The following is a 22510-nucleotide window of genomic DNA, read 5'->3' on the forward strand; positions in this document are numbered from 1 at the left end:
TCCTCCTTTGCTCTCTTGTGCTGAGGGCAGCAGAGCCGCTTCCCAACAGGGCAGCTGTGCCAGGGAGCAGCTTCTGGCCCTGGGAGGGGGAATCCTCTCCCAGGGCCGTTGCCAGGGGGGAAGAAGGGGGCACAGGCTCCCCGATCGAGCAGCCCCCCTCTTGCTCTAGGAGGAGGGTGAGCCCATCATCAGCACCCGGAGGGTCAGGCGGCCCTCCTTCACCGGCCTCTTCCCCCCTCAGGACACCCAGAAGGCCAAGCAGTTCCTGCCCTTCCTGCAGCGGGCCGGCCGCTCGGAAGCCGTGGTGGAATACGTCTTCAGCGGCTCCCGCCTGAAGCTCTACCTACCCAAGGAGACCTGCCTGATTACCTTCTTGCTGGCAGGTGAGTGAGAGAGGGGGGCACCCACAGGGGACTCAGTCTGGCTGGGGAAGAGGCAAAAAGGAGCTGGGCAGGAGCAGCTGGAAGGCGTCGGGGGAACTCCCTCTGGCGGGGGCTGAATTCCGCTTCAGGGATCAGGATGATGGGAGGCCAGGCGGGGCCCTCCATGGACTCGGGATGCATGCTTGCTTCCTCCAGGAGGACTTCCTGAAGTGATTGCTAGAGGAGAGCATTTGGAAAAGTCTCCCTGGCAGCCCAAGAGGGAAGAGGGGAAGGGAGGGAGCCTTTGGGGCAGAAGCTGGGAAGACCAGGTTGGGGGGGGGGGGGGGCTCCTTTGGGGCCCAGCCTGAGCTGACGGGTGCTGCCCCTTCCCCTGGGATCTGAGAGCTTCAACTGGCATTGAAGCCCTGGGTGCGGCTGCACCTGGAGCCTCCTCATGCCTGGGTACGTGGGTCAGTGGGCCGTGTTTATTCCTGTGCTGCAGAGTCCAGCCGGCCGCGGGTGGTTTAAGTTCTTCCAGACAGGATGTAAGATGAATAACGCAGCAGCCTTAAGTCAGTGTCTCCCAGCAATCACAGGAGGTAGCCTGGGCGCCTCAGCCTCCTTCGTGGCTCCCCAGACTGCTGTCTTTGCTCTCCTCCCAAAGAGGAATGGGGGGGGGGGCGCCCTCCTCTCTGGGAATAAGATGGAGGGGGGAGGCCTTGCCAGGGGCCAGCAGGTCAGGCCCCTAGGACAAAAGCCTTCTGTGCATGCTCTGAGGCCGACTCTCTTTTGAAGCACCTTGGTCCTGCAGACATGCCGGGAAAGGTGCGATTCGATCCGAGGCCCCCACTGCAGCCTGTTCCCAGGCCACCACCAGGGCCTCGGACGAATCGTGGGAGGCGGGAAATGGCCCAAGCTCCATCAGGAACCTTTCCTGGTCCATCAGACGCCTGGGGCGGAACCATCTCACTGGTTCCACCTCCCAGCGGCGGGGTATAATGGAGAGAAAGTCCAGCCTGAGGAGGGAATGATCGGTTCATGACGGGGTGGATGGATAAGTCCCCCCTACCCCGATCATTTATCCACTGTCCAGAGAGAAAAATCAGGTTGAGTGTGTGTCCTCCTTTATGAGTTGGGCCCTGTACAACCTGAGTTAGGTCCATGGCCATCATGGAGGTCATGAACTCCCGAACTAGCTCAGATGTCTCCCCGGCCGATGGCAAGTTGAAGTCTCCTACAACTAAAAGGTTGGGGAGTTCAACTGCCAACTCGGCCAGGACATCTAGTAGTGCGGGCAGGGCTGAGGCTAGGCAGCTGGGAGATAGATAGGTACGTAACCAACAGGCCCGACTGAACTCCAGGGTCCCACTTCAAAAGGAGCGATTCACACCTGCCTATCTGAGGAACAGTGACCACCCTGGGACTGGCAGCATAAACTCCTCCCCCCAGTGCAAGGCTGGTGGATCAGGGCCCTCAGAGTGGGGACCAGAGGGATGGGGAGTGGGCTTTTTCCTGCAGACCCACAAGTGAGGAGGGGCGGGGAGGCCATGCGGCTCTAAGCAGCAAGATGGCACCAGGAAGGAATTCTGGGCAAAGTGAGGACGTGGCAGGATGATAGCAGTCATTCCTTGGTTCACAATATCTGCTGGCATCTCCCTGGGGAGGGGGGAGAGTCTGTATCCAGGACCTTTGGGGAGGGGCCATTGTGCAGCCCCAGCAAACGGTCGGAAAGCCTGAAGCTTCCTCTTTCTGGGCGAGGAGTTCCCTGGCCCACGGGGGTCCCTCCACCAGCTGCTTTCCAGAATCCCCGCCCAGATCTTGGGGCTGCCTCCCTGCCCCCTCCCACCCACCCACTCCCTGGCTGGCTTGCTGGGGCTGATGGTTGGGCAAGCCCAGATTGCAGGCAGAGGTGCGCCCGGCCCCAGGTCTCCTTCCGCCTGCTTGAAGAACTCAGCATTTGAGCCTCATTGGGGTGGGAAGGGGCATCTGCCGCGTGCCAGCCATCCAGTTTTTTGGGGGCGTGCCCCTGCCAGTCCCCCGCACTGGACACCTGCTACCTCCCCTCCCTTCTGCAGGGCTGGGGTGCAGGGTCTCTGATGAGGCCTCTTGGCCAGGATGGGGCTGCTCCTGGTCCTTGGATCTGGCCCACCAGCCTCCCACACAGCCCCCTCCCCTTGCAGGAGCTTCGCCCGTACGGCTTCGTTGTGTCCTTCCTCCTCCACCACCCCCCGGCATTGGGATGATGCCATCTCCTCCTCTCCTGGCGCGCGCCCCTTCCTCTTGGCAAAGGCAGAGGCCAGATGGAGGCAACGGAGGAGGCGCCTGGGCTGTGCGCAGAGCCGGGGAGCCCACGGGCTCCTTCGTGCTGCCTGTGCGTGATACGGAGATACCTCGACTTGCAATCTTATTTATAATTAACTAATCCTAAAGTCAGCTGCACAAGACAAGAAAATGAGACTCGTCGTTGCAGAGCCTCTGATATTTAAAAATGTTAATGTGCTAAAACTCCCACTCCTGTTGGAGGGGAGAGATGCCACACGGGGGCAGGTGCCACACGTGGAGGAAAAGCTCACGTGGGGCCGGGCTGAGTGGAGGAGCCCCAGTGGGCCTGCAGTGGGTCCCAGGATGGGATGGGGAGGCTGCTTGCTGGGTGTAATGGGGTTCCTGGCCTACCCAGTCTTTAATTTAATTACACAATTAGTGAGAATGTGGAAATGTATGAATTGGCTTTACCTCTGTAATTGAATTCTGGTATTATGGGATTCTGGAAAGGACTCCCCCCCTCCCCCCCGCCAACTTCATCCTGCATCCTTTCCTTTCTGGGGGTGGGGTGGGGGGAGTGATGCTGGGAAGGGAATGGCAGTGCCCCTGCGAGGTGGCCGAGGTCAGGGCACCAGGTGAGGGGACCGGTCTTCCCTTGGCTTCTCCCTTGGGGCCCCCAACTCGGCCTCTGCCTTGCCGGCTCAGCTTGCACCCAGGGGTCCAGCAGCCAATGTCCTGGCTCTGCCCCCCGAGAGAACAGCCAGGCTCTTGGTGGGCCAAACCTCGCCTGCCTTTTGGGCAGCTGACTAGGTGGGACAGAGCAGGGGAGAGCAGGTTGGGCTGGTAGGCTTTGATCTCTGGCCCTCAGTTTCAGTGTGTACCTGCTGGGCACCCTCTGCCCTGGTGGGCTGACTTTCAGGCCCTTTGCGGCTTTGCCCTGGCCCCTCCTTGGCCGGAGATTGGACAGCCTTTTGTCTGAAGTGGTATAGGGTTTCCTGCTTGAGTAGTGGGTCCCTTCCAACTCTTATTCTGATATTCTGCTCCTGCCCGGCAGGCATCACGGGCCCCTGCTGGAGGCAGGTTCCCTCCTACGCCCATGGTGGAAGCAGCCTTGGTGCCCCCACCCCACCCCACCCCCAGGGCTCATAGATTCTCCAAAGTGGTTGTTTAGCAGGGATCAGCGGTTAAATATAACTATCCGTCATCAGGGCAGCGAGGTTGCTGCCGCTGCCGTGGCTTTTATGAAGCGGAGCTAATTTTGGACATGGAGACGTTCTAGAAGGGGCACGCCAACCTCAGGGAGGGGGGAGAAGGCCGCCCCAGACCTGTGGGGAGCTGTATTTAGGTTCTGTTGCTATGGGAACCGGTTGGGGAGGGGGCTGCTCTGCTCCAGAGACCCCAGCCTCCCTCTTTCCGTGGGCTTTTAATCTGCCCCCCTTTCCTGAGGGGGGGATGAGACAGGGCGGGGCTGCCCACCCCTGCTTTGGGATGCTGCCGGTTGCTCTGTGGGTTGGCTCTGGGGCCTTTCCTGGGCCTCGCTCCCCTTTTTGATCCAGCAACCCCAGCTGGAAGGAGCCTGCCTCTCTCCCTGGGTCGAGGGAGGGGTGGAAGGGGGTTAGCTGAATTTGAAGAAGCCTGCAAAGAAGGGGTGCCCCCCCACCCGAGCCAAACGCCCTGAGCCAATCTTCATGCACCACCACGGGGTGGGGGTGGGTGGGCAGAGGCCAGATACGGCTGCTCCAGGCTTGCGCTACGTGAACGGAAGCCCTGCGCCCCAGGAGAGCTGATGTCTCCTGCCCAGGCTGGACTCCTTCGGACACAGCGGGGCCTCCCTTGGAGAGGCTGCCAGTAGAGTCTGTAGAGCAAGCCAAAGAGTGGAGGGTGCGGGGAGCTATAATGGTGGCCTTCGGGTTTCTGAAAGGCTCCGCTATGAAGTCAGGGAGGGTCTTCCTTTTTTTTTTTTTTTTAATTGAAAAGTTTTACAAATAAGAAAAAATATTTTTTTTTCAAATATTTCCCCTTCTCCCCCCTCCCTTCCTTCCCCCCCTCCCCCTCCCCCCGGACTTCCCAGAACAAAATACAGGGTAAAACAATTAACAATCATGTGCTAAGCTAAGCTAACTAACTACAGATTCCTATCCCCCCCTCGACACTTTAACTCGCCTTTTACTTAACTAAATATACATAGTCTTAACTTTTCTATTCATTCATAAGCTATTTGATACTTTTTAGTCCGATATTTGTTTTGAATGTAATCAGTCCATCTTCTCCATTCCGATATATATCTTTCTTGTGAATGATCTTTCAAGTATGCTGAAATCTTCGCCATTTCTGCCAGATTCGCTACTTTTAATGTCCATTCTTCAATAGTAGGCAAATCTTCCTTCTTCCAGTATTGCGCCACCAAAAGTCTAGCTGCAGTTATTAAATTTAAAATCAATTTAGTCTCTATAACCATATAATCTGTGATTATACCCAACAAAAACAATTGTGGAGTAAACTTTATCTTCTTTTTAAGAATATTTTGGATAATCCACCATATTTTAATCCAAAATGCTTTAACTTTTTTACAAGTCCACCATATGTGATAATAAGTAGCATCGTCACAATCACATCTCCAACACTTAGATTGCAAATTCGGATACATACAAGCCAACTTTTTAGGATCCAAATGCCATCTGTAAAACATTTTATAAAAATTTTCTCTTAAATTTTGTGCTTGCGTAAATTTTACAATTCTAACCCATATTTTTTCCCAAGTTTCCATCATTATTGGTTCCTGAATGTTTTGTGCCCATTTTATCATGCAATCCTTAACTAATTCCGTTTCTGAGTCTATTTCTATTAGTATATTATATAATCTTTTTATATGCATTTGACCTTGATCTCTATTTTTTTTTTTACCAAATTTTCCTCCTTGTGCATGATACCAATTCTCTGGTCTTCTTTCCATCTAGCTTGCAACTGTCCACACTGAAACCAAGTTTGAATTATTTTTTCTTCTTTTAATGCCTTTATAGATTTTAACTGCAATATACCCCCTTCCATTTTAAGAAGCTCTTTATAAGTAATCACCTCTTGCTTTTGTTCTACACTTATATTCTCTATCGCATGTCTGGGTATTGCCCATATAGGTATCTTATAATTTAACTTATATTGATACTTCTTCCAAACTCGTAACAAGGCATTCCTTAGTATATGGCTTTTAAAGGTCTTATCTACCTTTTTGTCATATAATAAATAAGCATGCCAGCCATATAACAAATCATATCCTTCAATATTCAATATTCTTTCTTCTGCTGAATTAATCCAGTCACTAATTATTGTTAGGACAGCTGCTTCATAGTATAATCTTAAATTAGGCATTTTAAGACCTCCTTTTTCACGTATATCTTGCATTATTTTTAACTTTATTCTCGGTCTTTTCCCTGCCCAAACAAATTTATTAATACCCTTCTGCCATTCCCTCAAATTATCATCTTTCTTAAGTATTGGTATCATTTGAAACAAGAATAAAAACCTAGGTAAAACATTCATTTTTATTGCTGCTATTCTCCCCAACAAAGATAATTGTAATTTTCCCCAATTCTCCATCTCTTTCTGTATTTTTTTGCCATTGCAATTCATAATTATTTTTATATAATTTTACATTTGAGGCTGTACTATATACCCCTAAATATTTAACCTTTTTTATTATTTCAAATCCCGTTAATCTTTCTAGTTCTTCTTTTTGCTTTACCGTCATATTTTTAGCTATTAACTTTGTTTTTTGTTTATTTATTTTAAATCCAGACATTTGACCATATTGGGTAATTATATCCAGTAAGCCTGTAACTGATTGTACTGGTTGGGTTAAAGTAATCCGCAAATGCTCTTAATCTATAATCATGATGTCTAATTTTAATTCCCTGTATTTTATTTGACCCTCGTATTTTATTCAGTAATGGTTCCAAAGTTAAAATAAACAATAATGGTGATAAAGGGCATCCCTGTCTTGTTCCTTTTTCAATTTTAAAACTTTCTGTTAAACCACCATTAATTATTATTTGTGCTGCTTATCTCTGATATATTGCCCTAATAGATTGTGTAAAGTATTCTCCAAACTGCATCTTTTCTATTATTTTCAATAAAAATTGCCAATTCAATCGATCAAATTCCTTCTCCGCATCCAAAAAGATAAGCACTGCAGGAACTTGGTTGTTCCTTTCCAGATATTCCAATAAGTTTACAATTTGTCTTACATTACCTTTTATTTGTCTCCCACTTATAAATCCAGATTGGTCATTATGAATCATTTGTTGCATAATTACCATTAACCTATTTGCTAGTATTTTAGCAAAAATCTTATAATCAGTATTTAAAAGCGATTTTTTTTAAAAAAAATTAGATTTATATGCCGCCCTTCTCCGAAGACTCAGGGCGGCTTACAATGTGCTCAGCAATATTATATTGTATTGGCCTATAATTCTTAGGTTGACTATGATCTTGGTCCTCCTTTGGAATCAATGAAATAAAAGCTGTTCTCCAAGAAGGGGGTACATCTCCTCCAGCTTGGATCTTCTGAAATAGTTCCTTAAGCGGTTCTACCATTTCTAACTGCAAATTTTTATAATAAACAGCTGTCAATCCATCTGTGCCTGGAGCTTTACCCCCCTTCAACTGTTTAATTGCTAAAATAATTTCCTCCGAAGTTATTGGTCGGTTCAATCCTTCCCTCTGCTCTGGTGTGATTACAGGAATATTCTCCTCCTGTAAATATCTGTCTATGTCTTTACCTTGAATTGTATCACTAGCATATAACTTTGTATAGAATTCTAAAAAAGCTTTTTTAATCATATTTTGTTGATATACCTCTTTACCTTTGAATTCTATCTTCTCTATAGTACGTAACTTTTGTTTCTTCCTTAACAAGTAAGCTAACCATCTACCTGGTTTATTTGCATTACAAAAAGTATTATGTTTAGCATATTGTAAATTAGTTGCCACTTGGTCTGCCATCAACATATTAAACTGCCCTCGTAACAAATTTATTGTTTCCTTTATTTTCTTATCTGTTGGATTCAGTAAGAGCGCCTGTTCTTTCATTTTTATTTCCTCTTCTAAATCCCTCCATTTTTTTTCTTGTCTACGTCTATATTTATTATTCAAATGTATTAAGGTTCCTCTCATATATGCTTTACTTGCATCCCAGACCATTTCCATAGGTGTACCTTTGATCATATTCATGACAAAAAATTCTTTCATTTGTTTTTTACATTCTTTCACATTTTCCTCATATCTAAACAAATTTTCATTTAACCTCCAAGACCTTCTAGGTCCCTTTTCCTGCTCTAATTCCATACACACCGGACTATGGTCAGATAAAATTCTTGAACATATCTTCGTCTTCTTTACCCTAGAAAAGAAATCATTAGTAATCAATATGAAATCAATCCTGGAAAGGGATTGATGTCTGTCAGAAAAAAAATTAAAATCCTTTTCTTCTGGATTTCATTCTCGCCAAATATCTCTCAACTCCATATCATCCATCATGTCAAAAAAAGATTTGGGCAGTCTTGCACGTTTTTAGATATTTTGAGGTAATCCTTTTTTGTCCTTTTGAGTGTCCAGTACTCCATTCCAGTCACTCATTAATATACACGATTTATAATCCCATTGTATTATTTTAGTATGCAAAAACATATAAAAATTTTCTTGCTGTTGATTGGGAGCATATACTCCAATTAAAAATGTTTTCTTCCCCTCTATTAAAAGTTCAATTGCAATATATCTTCCTTGAGCATTTGCCTCAATTAATTTAGCTGTTAAATCTGTCCTTAGGTATATAACTATACCATTTTTCTTCTCTGGGGCAGATGCAACAAAGTGTGTTCCCAATCTTGAATTTATCAAGTATTTTTGATCTGTCACTCTAATATGTGTTTCTTGCAGACAAATTACATCATTTTTAAACTGTTTCAGATAATGAAATATTTTCTTTCTCTTTTGTGGTGAATTTAAACCGTTGACATTCCAAGTCAAAAATTTAGTTGCCATTCTTGGCACCTTGAAGCTTTAAAAGGGCCAGCTGAAGGTCCTCCTGCACCTTTCTCTTCGGCTTTGCCTCCCCCCCCCCCGCCCCACTGCTTCTGTTTTTGTAGCTTCTTGAGCTTTCATTTGAGTTTGCTGTATCTTTAAATCTTGTTCTTTTCGCTTTGCTGCTGCACAGGTCTGCCTTTGTTCTTGTGGTTCTTCTCTTTTTTCTGCTATTTCCAAAGGTTGATCAGTACCAAAAAATTGCAATAAATCTTCTTCAATAAGCGAGGTCTCTCCTGCAGCTTGTGGCTGTTTACTTTCCTTCTGTCCCTGTATTGCCAGCTCTTCTTTTCTTCTCCTCATTTCCTGAGATGGTGGGCATCCAGCCTTTAATACATTAGTATAAAAATCTCTTGCCTTCCAAACTGTGTTAAGGCGATACCTTTCTCCCATACAATTCACCACCAGTCCAGCTGGAACATCCCATCTAAACTGAATCTGTCGTTTTCTAAGTTCATCCACCAAGAAAGCAAACTCCTTTCTACTTCTCAACATTTTTGGGGGAATTTCTTTCAGCACTAAAACTTCTTGTCCTGTAATTTGAAGTTTATTTTTATAGAAAGCTTGTAAAATTTCATTTTGGGTCCTCCTCGTTGTAAAGTAAATCACAATGTCTCTTGGCAATTGATTCTGTCTGGCAAACCAGGAATTAACACGATATATTTTGTCAATTTGCAATGAGAGATCTGCTTGTTGCTCCCCAGTTATCTTTGCAAAAGCCTCTGCAAAGATCTCTCTCAAGTTCTCTCGATTGTGTTCTCTCAAACCTCTTACTCTCAGGGCAAATTCCATCGCTCTATACTGTAACATCACCACTTCATCGTCTGCCCTATCCACCTTGGTCTGAATTTCATCCATTTTATTTTCCAAATTCAAATTGGACTGATTAATTTCTTCTACTCTTTCATCCAACAATTCAATGTGTTTTGCCAGACCCTGAAATGCCATTACTATGTCTTCTCTTATTTCTTTATTCCGAGTTTGTATAACTTCTTTAATTTCAGCCATTTTTTCAGACACTCCCTTAATTTTCCCCTCTAAAAAAGAAGAAGCGTCCTGCAGAGATTCCTGTAGAACTTCCAAAGTCAATATTTGTGGGTTTGAAGTAGAGAAAGATTGTAATTTTGATGGTTGTGCTGGCGATCCAGCACTTTTAAAACCAGATTTTATTTGCTTAGAAGCCATTTTTAGCTTTCAATTTGTACTTCCTACAGCAACCAAATCAATAAGTCCAAATGTTTTTAAATCTTTTGTAAGTATTATAGTTTATTTAAAGTCCAAACTGTACTCTTTCCACTTTAAATCTTTCTTTCTTTGGTGTAGAATCCAATAATCTTAAACAGCCTTAGAAGCCTTAGAAGCGCTAATGATGTTAACTATCACTTTCACTATAACTTTCACTTTCACGCCCTGTTACAGTTCAGGCGCCATTTTTGCTTTCGTTTTAAAAGTCTTAGAAGGAAGAAGTATAGACACAGAGTTAAAGTTCAGTACTTGCAGTTGCTAGGACTCCTGTTTTTGTTCTGCCTGCTTTGAGCTTATTTTGAATCTGAATGTTGATTGCAGGGGTGGTTGCAGCATCTTGTTCTGCTTGAAGCAGAAAAGCCTCTGATTCGGAGCTCAGTCGAACTACCAGGGAGCTCTCACCCTCCAAGCCCCAGAATTGCTCCTAGGGCTTTTGGGGAGCTCTACCTTAGTCCGGCTACTCACCTTCCTCTCTTCTCCCGAGGGGAAGGTTTCCAAGCCATCAGACAGCTGATTTGCGCTGTCTTGGCAGTTTTAGCGAAATTGCAGGGCTGACGGTCCGAAAGGAGCGTCTGTCAGCGCCTGCGATGCCACCGGAAGTCCCGGGAGGGTCTTCCATCAGGTGAACAGGACCAGCAGGTTGAAATTAAAGAAAGGATCAGCAATAGCAATAGCCATTAGACTTATATACTACTTCACAGTGCTTCATAGCCCTCTCTAAGCGGTTTGCAGAGTCAGCCCATTGCCCCCAACAATCGGGGTCCTCATTTTACCCACTTCAGAAGGATGGAAGGCTGAGTCAACCTTGAGCCTGGTGAGATTCGAACTGCCAAATTTCATCAGCCGGCAGTCAGCCAAGGTAGCCTGCAGTACTGTGTTCTAACTAGTGTGCCGCCGCGGCTCAGGCGGGACGTTAGGAAGAATTTCCTTTGGAGAAGAATTTCCTTTGGAGAAGAATTGTTGAGCAATGCAACCATCTTCTCCCCCTGCTGGGAGTTTGAAGGTTTGTTAGATATCGGTAGTGAGCAGGGGGTTGGACTCAATGCCCTCTAAGATCCCACCCAAGTCATAAGTGAAGGGAGAAAGAGAAGATTAACCGGCTGCCCCCTCCCCCTGCATTATGGTGGGGGCATAACATTTGCAGGCAACATCCGGGAGCCCCCCCTTCCCAGCAGGCTCCGGCCCTTGTGCTTCAGAGGGGCCTCTGGAGTAGCCCTTGCCAGGAGAGCTCCCCCCCCCCATTGTGGCTTTGCACAGAGGCAAACCCAACCCAAGTCCTTGGAGCAGCAAAGAGGAGGAGCGAGGAAGGTGGGAGGGGGCGAGGGGAGGGCACCCTGCTGTGTCTAAACCAGGGCTTTTAGGGTGCCTCGGTGCTGAGGCCCTGGAGGGCCTTCTGAAGAGAAGGGCAGAGGGAAGGTTTTGCCCGGTGAGGACAGAGGCCAGGAACGATCCTGCATGGCTCAGGGTGTCCCAAGGGATGGCTGAGCCCTGTCTTTCCTTCCCGCCTCTACACGGCCCTCCCATCATCTCTGGGGGAGTGTGGGGGGAGGATCAAGGGCAGCTCTCCGGTAGAGGAGGGTCGGAGGGGAATGGGGTGGTGTCCGGAAGCTCCTTCATGGTGCTGCTGCCGCTGCTGCCCTGTGTTTAATTTAATTTAATTTAATTTAATTTTGAATTTGTATACCGCCCTTCTCCCTGAGGACTCAGGGCGGTGAACAGCCAAGTAAAAACATCGAATACAAATATTAAAATACAGTTAAAATATACATATATAAATTTGGCCCCGTTAATTAAAAACCATAGACAAAACACTTAAAAAACACTTAAAAAATTAGGCCAGCCCGGCTTGCTGGAAAAGGAAGGTTTTAAGGGCACGGCGGAAGGCACTGAGGTCTTGGATTCTCCTTATCTCTGGAGGCAGTTGGTGTTTGGGTTCTCCAGAGGGGTTTGGCCCCAGGGTCTCCCTCCCTTTGCCCAGGCATTCAGGGCAGCTGTTTGGTCATCTGGGAATGGAGGGGGAGGGGGAGGGAAATGCTTGTTGGGGGCTACCCTCTGAGTCCAGAAGCCAGGATAACATGCAGAACCAGAAAGTGGGCCTGGCTTGGTAACGGGGCTTGTGGGGAGATCTTGGGGCAATGTGGGTGAGGCAGATGGGAAAACGTGAGTCAGCACTGTGATGCAGCTGCAACAAAGGCCAATGCAATTTGAAGCTCTATAATTTCCAAACGGGGGGCCAGCAGTTGTGCTGCTTCATTCGACTTTGATCAGACTGTGTTTGGAGCACCATGTCTAGTCCTGGGCCTCGCACGTTTAGGAATTCGGAGAAAGTGGAGAAGGTTCACAGGAGGACACCGTTGGTCCTCAAATTATGACCTGTTCTTTAATGACCACAGGCCTAGGAGGGAGTGTTTTACGGCCTGTAAAGCGCTTTCAGCTGTTATGAAATGTCATCTCCTCGCCATCCACCCCGTCCCCCGCACTTGGCAAGCGGAGTGCACCATGGGTTGCAGTCTCTTGTGACTACGATTCCCAACTGCTTGGCTTGTTTTCTGCAAAAAGCCCCCATTCAGGAGAACGGACTCACTTAACGATGGCCATAAAACAGTCAAAAAGCCAGGTCCAGTCACGTGACTCAGGACCACCACAGAATCCCAGTGCCAATTGTGATCATAAATCGAGAGTCGCCTGCAGGCAGGCAGGGCAGCAGCAGCGGAAGCAGCCACATCCCATGGAGGAGGGAGCTGGGGGACTTAAGGGAGCAGAGTGGGACGGAGAGAAGTCCCTGTGCCCCCCCCCCCCACGCCAGGACAAAAGGCAGGCGGATGTGCAAGCTGCAGGGAGGCCGAGTTGGTTGGAGGTAGACCCTCCAGGACCAGAGCAGCTTCACCTGACCCAACCCCTGCCCGGGGTGGCCCTTGCCTGGATGCACTCCAGCTGACATCTTGGGGGGGGGGGAAGGATACTGCCCGCCCTGGGATGATCCACCTGGATTGATGCCATGCCCTTCCTCTTGTCCTTGCCCTCCCTTGCGCTCCTGGCTGTGACGTGGGTTGTCCTTGCTGGGCCTGGCAGGTAGTCCCTTCCCTTCCCCTGCAGGACAGCCGAGCCAGCAGGGGCTGGAAGCCATGGCGCAAACCCCAGGCAGGGACGTGGGCATCCTCTGGACCTCTTGGCCATGGGGCAGCCTCCCTCTGGAGAGGCCATCTAAACTCATCTTTTGCTTTTCTTTGTGCCCCAAAGATGTTCCATTTTTAGACTTCGATGCTCATAAATAGAGCCAGCGGCTTCCGTGGGTGATGCTGCTGCCTCTCTGAGGGTGAGAGAGCCTCCTGTGGCCCAACATGCCCCTCCCCCGCCATCTGACCATGCAGGAGCCCTCCTTCCCGGGCAAACGGGCCTCAGCCTGAGGAAGATGCTGTCTGGCCTGTCTCGAGCCCCTTCTGGGGAGGGGAGGGGCATGCAGCAGGCAAAGGCGAGCCTGCAGATCCAGCCCGGGTTGCGGTGCAGGTGTGTGCCGTGGCTCTCCCTTGTGGCGCCTCCATTGTTGGGATGGCAGCCTTGGTCCCTGGAGCATCTCCCCTCACGGGCTGTCATCTGCTCGGTATGCGGCTGCCTGCCGTTTGCCCCAGACCCCCTTCCGTCCGTTCGGTTCCTCTCCAGTGCTCTGCTGCAGGGCTGGGATCTCTCATGCTTTCCTTCATTCTGGGGAGATTTACACAGCTGCCTCTTAACCCCCCCCCCCCTTCGCCTTCTAGTACTGAGCTGCGCACGATGTTCCAAAAATGGTTGCACCAAATGAGCAGGACTTTTTAAACAATCCCTTTTTTATGATCCTGGATCTGCAATTCCCCCACCTCCCACTTACTGCCTGCCTGTCTGCCGGGGGGGGGGGGGAGGAAGGGGGGCTTCCGTGCTCCCTGCCAAGGCTGATCCCCTTGGCTGCCGCCCCCTGCCCTGGCCCTGGGCTGCTTGGGCCGGCCGCCTGTGCCCCTCACTTGGGCCTGTCTTCACTTTCTGTGCTCTTCTGTACCTTCTCTTCCTGACCCTCCCAAGCCCCACTCAGAAACGGGGGGGGGGGGGTATGTGGAGCGGATGTGGCCTCTTTTCACCCAGAGCTGCTCTGTGTGCTTGGAGCCTGGTTCTCTGTAGAAGAAAAGGGGCAGGGGGCTTCCCGTCCCACCTCTCTTCTGGCATGGCTGCCCATATCTGTGCCCCTCGCCCGTTCCCGTCCCCTGGCTCAGTCTGCTGATCCATAGATTTTGCCCACCCCCACCCCCACAAGCAAGGAGGCTTGGGGGATGGGACATCAGGACCCTTTTCTCACTCTTCCTGCCTTCTGCATCCCAGGGAGCCCACCCCCAAATCTTGAGGCAGGGGGCAGCGTTCCTGCTGGAGCTGGGGGGGATTAGTTTGCCCCCACCACAGAATTGGCGAGATGGAGCTGCAGAGGATGGAGCTGCCCTCCAGCTGCGTGCTCCTCCTGGGCTGCTCAGTGCTCCCTGGGGCAGGGGGGGGGGTTTCCTGTGGCCAGCAGTTTCCTTTCCTGCTGCCGCATCAGCACTTCCTCGCAGGGAGCAGCCAGAGCGAGCGGGGCGTGTGCTGCCTGGTGCCAGCTCGCAGGATGCTGAAGAGCCTCGTAGGCAAAAGGCAGCTCTCTCCAGGGGGGGTGAATCTGTGGCAGGGGCGGGTGCCGCGTTTCTGCCGCACCAAGCGCTTTCCTCTTTCGCTCCAGTTTTTCCTCTGGTCCAGAGCGGGGCGGAAGCAGAGCCAGGCTGCCTTGGCCAAGGCCTGGTCTCCCCCAGGGACGGCCTTCCCCTTGCCCTCCTCAGAGCCTCCTCTCCCCTGTGCCTGGGCTCCGGCTGGCTGCTGAGCAGCCCATTGCCATCCTTGGCCATTCTGGAGGCAAGCCTGGGTGACTTTGACCACATCCTGAAAAATGCCCTAAAGTCAGTGGAAATTCCCCCAAAATAAGGTGATAAAAGATCAGTTGCAAATAACTGCAAGGAGAGGGGAAAATGGAACATAGTGGAGGAAACCAATTGAAATTTGCAGACGAGACCAAGCTGAGTAGAAGAGCAACAAAGGTGATTAGGGGACCGGAGGATAAAACATACGAAGAACACAAGGAAGAGGGGCTCAACCTATTCTCCAAAGCACCCGAGGGCAGGAGAAGAAGCAACGGGTGGAAACTAACCAAGGAGAGAAGCAACCTGGAACTAAGCAGAAATTTCCTGGCAGTGAGAACAATCAACCAGTGGAATGGCTCCCCTCCAGAAGTTGTGGGGGCTCCAACCCTGGAGGTTTGTTAAGAGACTGGACTGGACAGCCACTTGTCCAGAATAGTGTAGGGACTCCTGCTTGAGTAGGGGGCTGGACTAGAAGACCTCCAAGGTCCCTTCCAGCTTCTTTATTCTGTTAATCAGAAACTGGGTGAGAATAGGGCAGGGAAAACCTGCAGACTCCAGTCTATGGAGGTTCTCAGCCATTCAGGTCACAGTTGTCCTAAAGGTGCTTTTTCAAGAGACAACTGGACTTTCTTGGGGGGGTGGGTGGGTTGTTTTTGTTTTTTTGAAAACTTTTTGCTTCTCATCAAAAAAAAAAAACAACTTCAGCTCTGACAGAGCTGAAGAATCTCCTTGGATGAGGAGCAAAACGTCTTCAAAGAGAAAAGAAAGTCCAGTTGCCTCTTGAAAGAAGCACCTTTGGGACTGTAGACTCCGGCTTTTATCATTCTTCCCAGCCGTTTTGTGTAGCCATTGGAAGCCCTTCGATTGTCGTCTTTGCAGTGGAATAGCAGCACGTTGCCTCCTCTAGATGCACGGGGGGCACTTAACCTGGATGGTGTCCACGGCTTCCACTCTGAGCCGCTGCCCATCTGTGCTGCCAGGTCCCTCCGTGGCCTGGATTTTTCCCTCTCGGCCACCCCAGCCGCCTCCAGTCCGTTGTCAGGCTGTCTCTTTCTTTTGATGCCTTTTTCAAAGTTTGGCCCCCTTTTGGAGGGAGTCATTCAGCTCCCTTGCCTCTTTTGTGCCCAGCCTCCCATTGGGTGGAGGAGGATAAACTGGGTGCCCGTAGGAAGGGCAGACAAGAGGAACCTGGAATTTGGCACTGAAGCTGGCAGAAGGCAACTCTTCGGACACCTTCAGACCCACCCTTTGGGGTTCAGTCCCCTCTACGGCTGTTCCACAAAGGAAGGAGGGTCAAGGGGTGGGGTGAAGAGAGGCTGGAACTGTGGGTGGACAGAACGCCTCTTTTCTTTGAGCATCCCGGGGCAAGCGACTGGCACCCCAAAGCGCCCTAGGAAGCAGCCGGTGATTTGGCTGAACCCCCCCTCCCCCCCCTTCCACAAGGGGAGAAAAGACTTCTAAGGCGGTTCTTAAAGATTGTAATCGGGGCTATCAGCAAGGTTTGATGAATAGCCAGTTTTCCTAGACTAAGTTTATGTGATTGACCTTTCCTAATAGATTGTGGGAATGCTTTGGGTATGAAAGGCCCTGATTTCAGCCAAGCGTTTGGCCAAGTGTCCTGTGGCATTCGTCTCAGCTGTTTCACTGTTCTCTGCCCAGCCTGACGAGGTTCAGGAGAGTTAAACTGTCTGGCTAAAGTCAGGTGGCGAATGCAGTGCTGTGGGGCTCAGCTCTGGCTCCTCTACTTCTCAAGGCGTCGATTAATAACTTCATTAATAGTCATTAAGAGGCAGAGGGAATTCTGATTAGATTTTAGATGACACAGAACTGACTGGCATTTCTCCTCTCTCAGGGAACATGATTGTGACAGCGTTTTTAAACCATGTTTAACCAAGTCTAGCCAGGCGGGGTCCCGGGCCTGTTCCTCGGAGTCAGGAGATTGGCTGATTTTCCAGTTACCTGGGATTATCCTCTTGTCACATCCAGGCTCAGTGGAGCCAAAGCTCCTTGCGAGATGACAGGTGCCGTGTGCTCTGCATCGAGTTCTCCAAATGCAAGGCTGCTTCTCAGAATTGTATCAATACACATAATAATTTGAAACAAAAACAAAGTTATACCAAGGGGAAATCACACAAGTTTTAAAACTTCACATTTCTTAAATTGCCAATGTAGGAAATTGGATGTTCACTGCTTTCCAAACATTCTTGGAGGGCCCAGTGGATCCAAAACGATATTTTCTGATGATAGGCTTTCCTTTTAAGTAATGGGAAGCGCGTATCACTTTTTTAAAAAAACCGAGACCCATTGATTTTCCAAAATTGGATAGTCCAGTTTTTCCTTCTCGAAATCAAATATGTAACTGGACCTTCCTGCATTTTTCAGTACCGTGCAAAACCGAATGGTCGGCTCCTGTTCAGACACAGCCCCTCTTCCCCCCCCCCAAAGGAGCAGGAGCTGCAGGTGCCCTCAGAGGCTGCCAGATGGTTTTGAATCTAGGGAATCTCCCCACTTTGCACTGGCTGCCTCCTCCGGGAAGTCCCTCCAGATGCCTAGCCTGGCATCCTCTTCCTTCAGGGTTTAACCCCGGCCTCTGCTCCAACCCTCCAGGGCAATAAGGAAGGCCTTGTCCATGACAATGACTACTTCTGTGGTGTGACCACCCTTTACAAGTAAGCCTGCTCTCCTCTGGTTGCCCAGGGCCGAGGGGGAAGCAGGGGGACTCAGAGAGGCACTCAAAGCCCCCCGAGGCTTCTGCCTCAGTGGAAAGAGGATGGGAGCCGAACAAGGAGAGCCAGAAGACAGAAAGAAGGCGTTGCGTCATTATTCCTTCTGTGATATCCATGGTGGTGGACATGTGGCACGGGAAGACTACAGTTTACTCATGGACCCATGGAAAGGGTGTGGGTCTTGCTAAAGAGTCCATGTAGCATGGCAAATCAAACCTATGGGCAGCCCAAGCAGCTGGACTAGCTGGGCTTGGAGCCCCCCAGACTCATCTGTGTCCTTGTGAGAAAATCGGTTCTCTGCCCGTCTCCTTCCCTTCCCTCTTGGCTTCTCTTTAACTGCTAGTCACTGGTCTCCCTCGCTGCCCTAGAAGTCTCCGTCCTCCTTAGTCTGGGGGGAAGGTGGGGGGGGGTCCTGCCCAGCGTGAAATGGAGTACAAGAGTTGCTTCCAAGGATTTAGAAACTTCTTTTGCTGCAACCAAAACTATGTTTGCCTTTGGTGCGTGATCAGTTACTGAGTCAGGATTTTTTTCTGTGCACACTATTGATAAGTTGAACATTTATTATTATTTTTAGATAAAGACCTTTGCATTTTTCTCATTTGCATTTCATTCAGTGGTTTTCATCTGACTGTAGAAACCAGAACTTTTGGCCCTGGTTCTGTGCCCCTCGCTGGCCACTCCACACCGTGTCAGCTTCCGTGTCCTCTCTGACCCACTGTGTGCTCAGAGGCGATTTGTCAGTGTAGTGGTGGGGTTGGATGGGTGTCCTCCAGCATGGCCAGAGGCCAGGCCTTTCTCCAGTGGGCCTGAGGGCGACCCTCTCTGGATGGCCTTCTCTGCCCTTGGGGAGCACAATGGGCATGGTGGAGTTGCCACAGCTGCTGAAGGAGGAAAGGAGCCTGGGGTCTGGTTCTTGTGTTTCTGCAGAATACCACGGGGGAGGGGGGAAGGGGGGAGGGACCCCAGAGGGGGGTGAGCCAGAGAGGTCTCTGGCCTCTAAGCAACTGGTCCCCACAGCTCTGGCTTTCTTCTGACCCATCGGGGGAAACGCCTCCTGATGTCAGGGGAACTGCAAACGGCGGGATGATTGTGGGTGACAGAGGTCTCGCTCTCCCTCTTAGGCATCGAATGTCCCCGTGGAGCCCGGAACCTGCCAGGCCTGGTCCAGGAAGGGGAGCCCTTCAGCGAAGAAGCCACACTGTTCACAAAAGAGCTGGTGCTGCAACGAGAGGTAGGACAGCCAGCCTTCGTGTGTCTCTGCGCCTCGACTTCGCCTCCTGCCCACCTGGCACCTTTGCTGCCTTTCCCTGCTCGGTCTTGATGCGTTTGTGAGGCCGGGGGGCTGCCTGGCCCAGTGGGGGTTCCCCTGCTGTGATGGAGGTCAGTGGCTGAAGAGTCTTCCCCAGCTCTTTCTGCCTCTGCGTCTTCCTCCAGCCTTGGCCCGCAAGAGTTTCTGCCCTTGGCTGCCATCTGCAGAAGGACTGGGCGCAGGTGCCAGGCGTGTGGCATCCCCTGGTGAGTCAGCTGGGGCTTTCATCCTGCTGCCGTCACGCCCTGTCCCACAAATGGCCTGCATTGACATTGCAGGGGGACCGAGGGGCAGCTCGGATCCTGCCGAGGCTGCCTGCTTCAGACAGCTGCCACTCCCCTGCCTGTGGGCCACAGGAAGCCCTGTGAATGGCCATGGCATGGCTAGGGCTCAGACCTGGGACCAGGCAGGTACACCCAAAGATGCCCTCGCAGGCTGCCGGCCGGCCTTTGACTCTTTGGGTTGACCACTTAGGGCTAGTGTCGTGAGTGGGGAGCAGACTTCTGGCCGTGACCAAGAACAGCCCAGCAAATTCCAGAAGGTGATTGAGGAGGGAGGGGTCTTCCGTGCTTCGCAGGCCCACCCAGCGTAGACTCCAGGAACCTGTTTTCTGGTTTACAAAGTGCAGGGAAGGGGGTGTCTGTCGATTGGCTGAGTTGCACAGAGTTCCAAGTGACATAGTGTGTGTGGGGGGGGGGAGGGGGGGGGCTGTTGTGTGTCCCTTCCCTTCCCTTCCCTTCCCTTCCCTTCCCTTCCCTTCTGCGCAGCACAGAAACAGAGGACAGAACTGCCAGGCAGACCTTGCGTAAAGGGAAGGGGGAGAAAGTAGGGCAAGCGGTGCCCTTGCCTGCCCCTCCCCATTTCTTTGTCCCTCCCACTTCGTACATGACCTCTTCTCGCAAAGGCCTGGTCCGCTTTGCCCCCTACCTCCTGCCCCAGATGTTTCTCCAGGGCCTGCCGGAGGGGTGCAGCCAGCCTGCGCTTCCCAGGCCTCGACCCCTCCTCAATCAGATGCTGGGCTTCTCCCCCTCCCCTCAGCCCCTGCGGCCTCCCCACACCATCCGGGAGCCACTTCCATATTGACCCCTTGGTTTCTGTCTCCTTTTTGGGGCTTCTCAAATTCTGCCTGGAGAATCTCCCTATTTGGCTCCCCCCCTCCCCATTTCCTTTCTTTTTGTGTTAATTCCCCTTGGGGTGTGGCTGGAGGCCCCTCGATGCAGTCCCCTCCCTGTCTTCTGCTGCTGTCAGTGAGCCCTACCCGGTTCTCTGAGGCAGCGGCATTTTTGCAGACTGAGAGCCCCACGACAATGTCCTCCTTATATTTTGTGCTGCAAAACACTCCTTTCTGTGTGTTTTCCTCCTGGCCCACTTTTTTCTTCCTTTTGTGGCCTTCTGTTCTCCGAGCATCCTAACGGGCATTATTGTCCATGTCCGCCTGACCTGCTCTAACCCTCTGCTGGCAGGTCAAGGCGCCGTCTCCCCTTCTCCGTCCTTTGCCCCCCCTGGCAGGCTCCGATGACACACACACACATACCGATTCCCTCACTCTTTCCTCATAAACAGTCGGACCAGTTGTGTTTCCATTTTTATGTTTCCATTCTCTTCCCAAGGACAGCTCTTCCCTCTGGGTCAGCCGCCCCAACTGGCTGGCCTGGCGGTTTCCCCGGGAGGTGATGGGGGCAGGGGAGCTCAGCTGCTGACTGGTTCGGCCATTGGAAACCATGGTTTACCTCCGGCATCCTGGGTTCTTGTTCGCTGCCTTGAATCCTAATTTGCTGCCAGAGTCGTCATTGGCAGATGGGCAGCCATATAAATAATTGAAATGTGTGTATGAACAGGTCTGCTAAAGCACAGATGGGTCTTTTTTAAACAAGTTTGATTGGGACCCTCGTCTGCTCTAGTAAGAGAGAGAGAGAGGCAGTCAGGTCTAGTGGTTAAGGCACCAGGCCATATATCGGGAGATCGCGAGTTCAAGTTCCGCCATGAGAGCCAGCTGGGGTGCCTTGGAGCAGCCCCTCCCTCGCCACCTAGAGGGTAGATGTGGTAGTGGAAATGAGGAGGAGGAAGGTGTGTTGGCAATGTCTTGAGTTATTTGTAAAAAGAATAAAGGCTGGTTAGAAATAAATAAAATAAAGCGACCCTCACCTTTTCCATTCCTCTTTCGCCTCCCGCTCTCATTTCCATTCGTCCATCTCGCCCACAAGACCCTTTTCTGCCCTGGATCACCCTTGTGCAGGATCTCTTCCCCAGAATTCATTCCTGGATCTCCCGGGATCCCCGTTCTCCTCAGAGCCTGTGGATCCCCGCTTTCCTGACCTACCCGGTGGCCCTTTCAGCTGCCTCCTTCCCCTCCCCCTTCATGTTTTTGTGCGGGTGCTGTTTCTCTCCCTTCACCCCCTTCGTGGTCCACATAGCTGGGGGATGACACCCCCCTTTCCTGCTTCTTGATCCGCCTTGAGCTCCCAATCTGAGGGGGGGCTTTTTTTCTCCTCCCTCCCACCCGGGGCCTTTCGCCAGGATAAAGGAGACCCCACCAGCGCCCACCTCCCCTGGATGACTTTTCCCAGCAAGACGTGATAATTATGACAATCTTACTTGCAAGTCTAATTCAACTATTAATCTTTAATCGATTCAGCCCCTGATTTTCCCACCTTTGGTGGAGAAACTGAGCATTAGGCTTTTTCTCTTTAGCAGTTTGTCACATTTTAAGTTATTGAAGATTGCTTTGCGCTTTCAGTGAGGATCTTTCCCTGGAGGTTGTCCTCTGTTTCCCACAGCATTTTGATGCTGCTCCTTTCAGTTCCTCCTTAGGAGTTCCATCCTCCCTCCCTCTGCTTGGTGGGGCCTGTGGGGGAGGGGGGAGCTGAATGAAAAGGGGCCCTGCCCCCCCCCCAAACTCCCTGGCTCTGTTTCAGGGCTTGCCCAGAGAGCCAGGTGCTCCCAAGCCAGGTGAGGAAAGCGCCAGCAGAAGGGGGTCTGAGTGGGGCCCCTCAAGACCCCACTGCCCCTCCCCCAGGCCAGGGGGGATGGACTGCAAGAAGACCACCCTATGGGCAGACGGTCTACTTGGAGCTCTTCTCCTCTTACCTTGAGTGGATATGGGGAAGGAGTGGGGGGGGGGGTTTGGTGCCCAGCATCTCAGCCAGGATGGGACCAAAATCGCAGGCTCATCTTTCTCCAAAGGCCAGGGCTCAGTCAAGGGGTAGTGTTTCTCTGGGCAGGGACTGGCAGTTCCGGGCAGGCAGGGTTTACTGCATAGCCACTCCTGCCCACCTGGCGAGGGCTCTCTGGCCAGACTCCTGCCCTCCAACCTTTGGCCCCAGGAGGTGTGTCCCATCAGAGAATCCCCCCCCCCCCGCTGCTTGCTTGCCTTGTCTGCCAGAATCAGGGCCTTCCTTTCCTCCGGATGCTCCCCAAAGGTATGGACTTTCTCCAGGGCCTGCGGGTAAGGGGCCAGTGGGGTTCTCCCACACCTGTTGGGGTCCACTGAGGCCCTCAACCGCCACCAGCCCCTTGAGGAGGCTTGATTCTCCCTGCAGAAAAGGGGGGGGGGAGCAGCCTTTCCCAGGGGGCTCCAGAGGTCCCTGGCCTGAAACTGACTTGCCCGTCCGGTGCAGGTACAGA

General features: G+C 51.0%; 1 protein-coding gene across 1 annotated transcript in view; it reads left to right on the forward strand.

The window, feature by feature from the left end:
• Nucleotides 1-22510, forward strand: part of SND1 (staphylococcal nuclease and tudor domain containing 1) — a 94123-nt gene that overhangs the window by 50624 nt on the left and 20989 nt on the right. Inside the window, exons 15-16 of the mRNA XM_034430081.3 lie at nt 242-383; nt 18699-18808. Coding sequence (XP_034285972.2) covers nt 242-383; nt 18699-18808 — 252 coding nt within the window. The remainder of the gene's footprint in view (nt 1-241; nt 384-18698; nt 18809-22510) is intronic.

The sequence above is a fragment of the Pantherophis guttatus genome, chromosome 7 (assembly GCF_059756535.1).
Source record: "Pantherophis guttatus breed Tessera chromosome 7, ASM5975653v1, whole genome shotgun sequence".
In the NCBI taxonomy this organism is placed as follows: Eukaryota; Metazoa; Chordata; class Lepidosauria; order Squamata; family Colubridae; genus Pantherophis; species Pantherophis guttatus.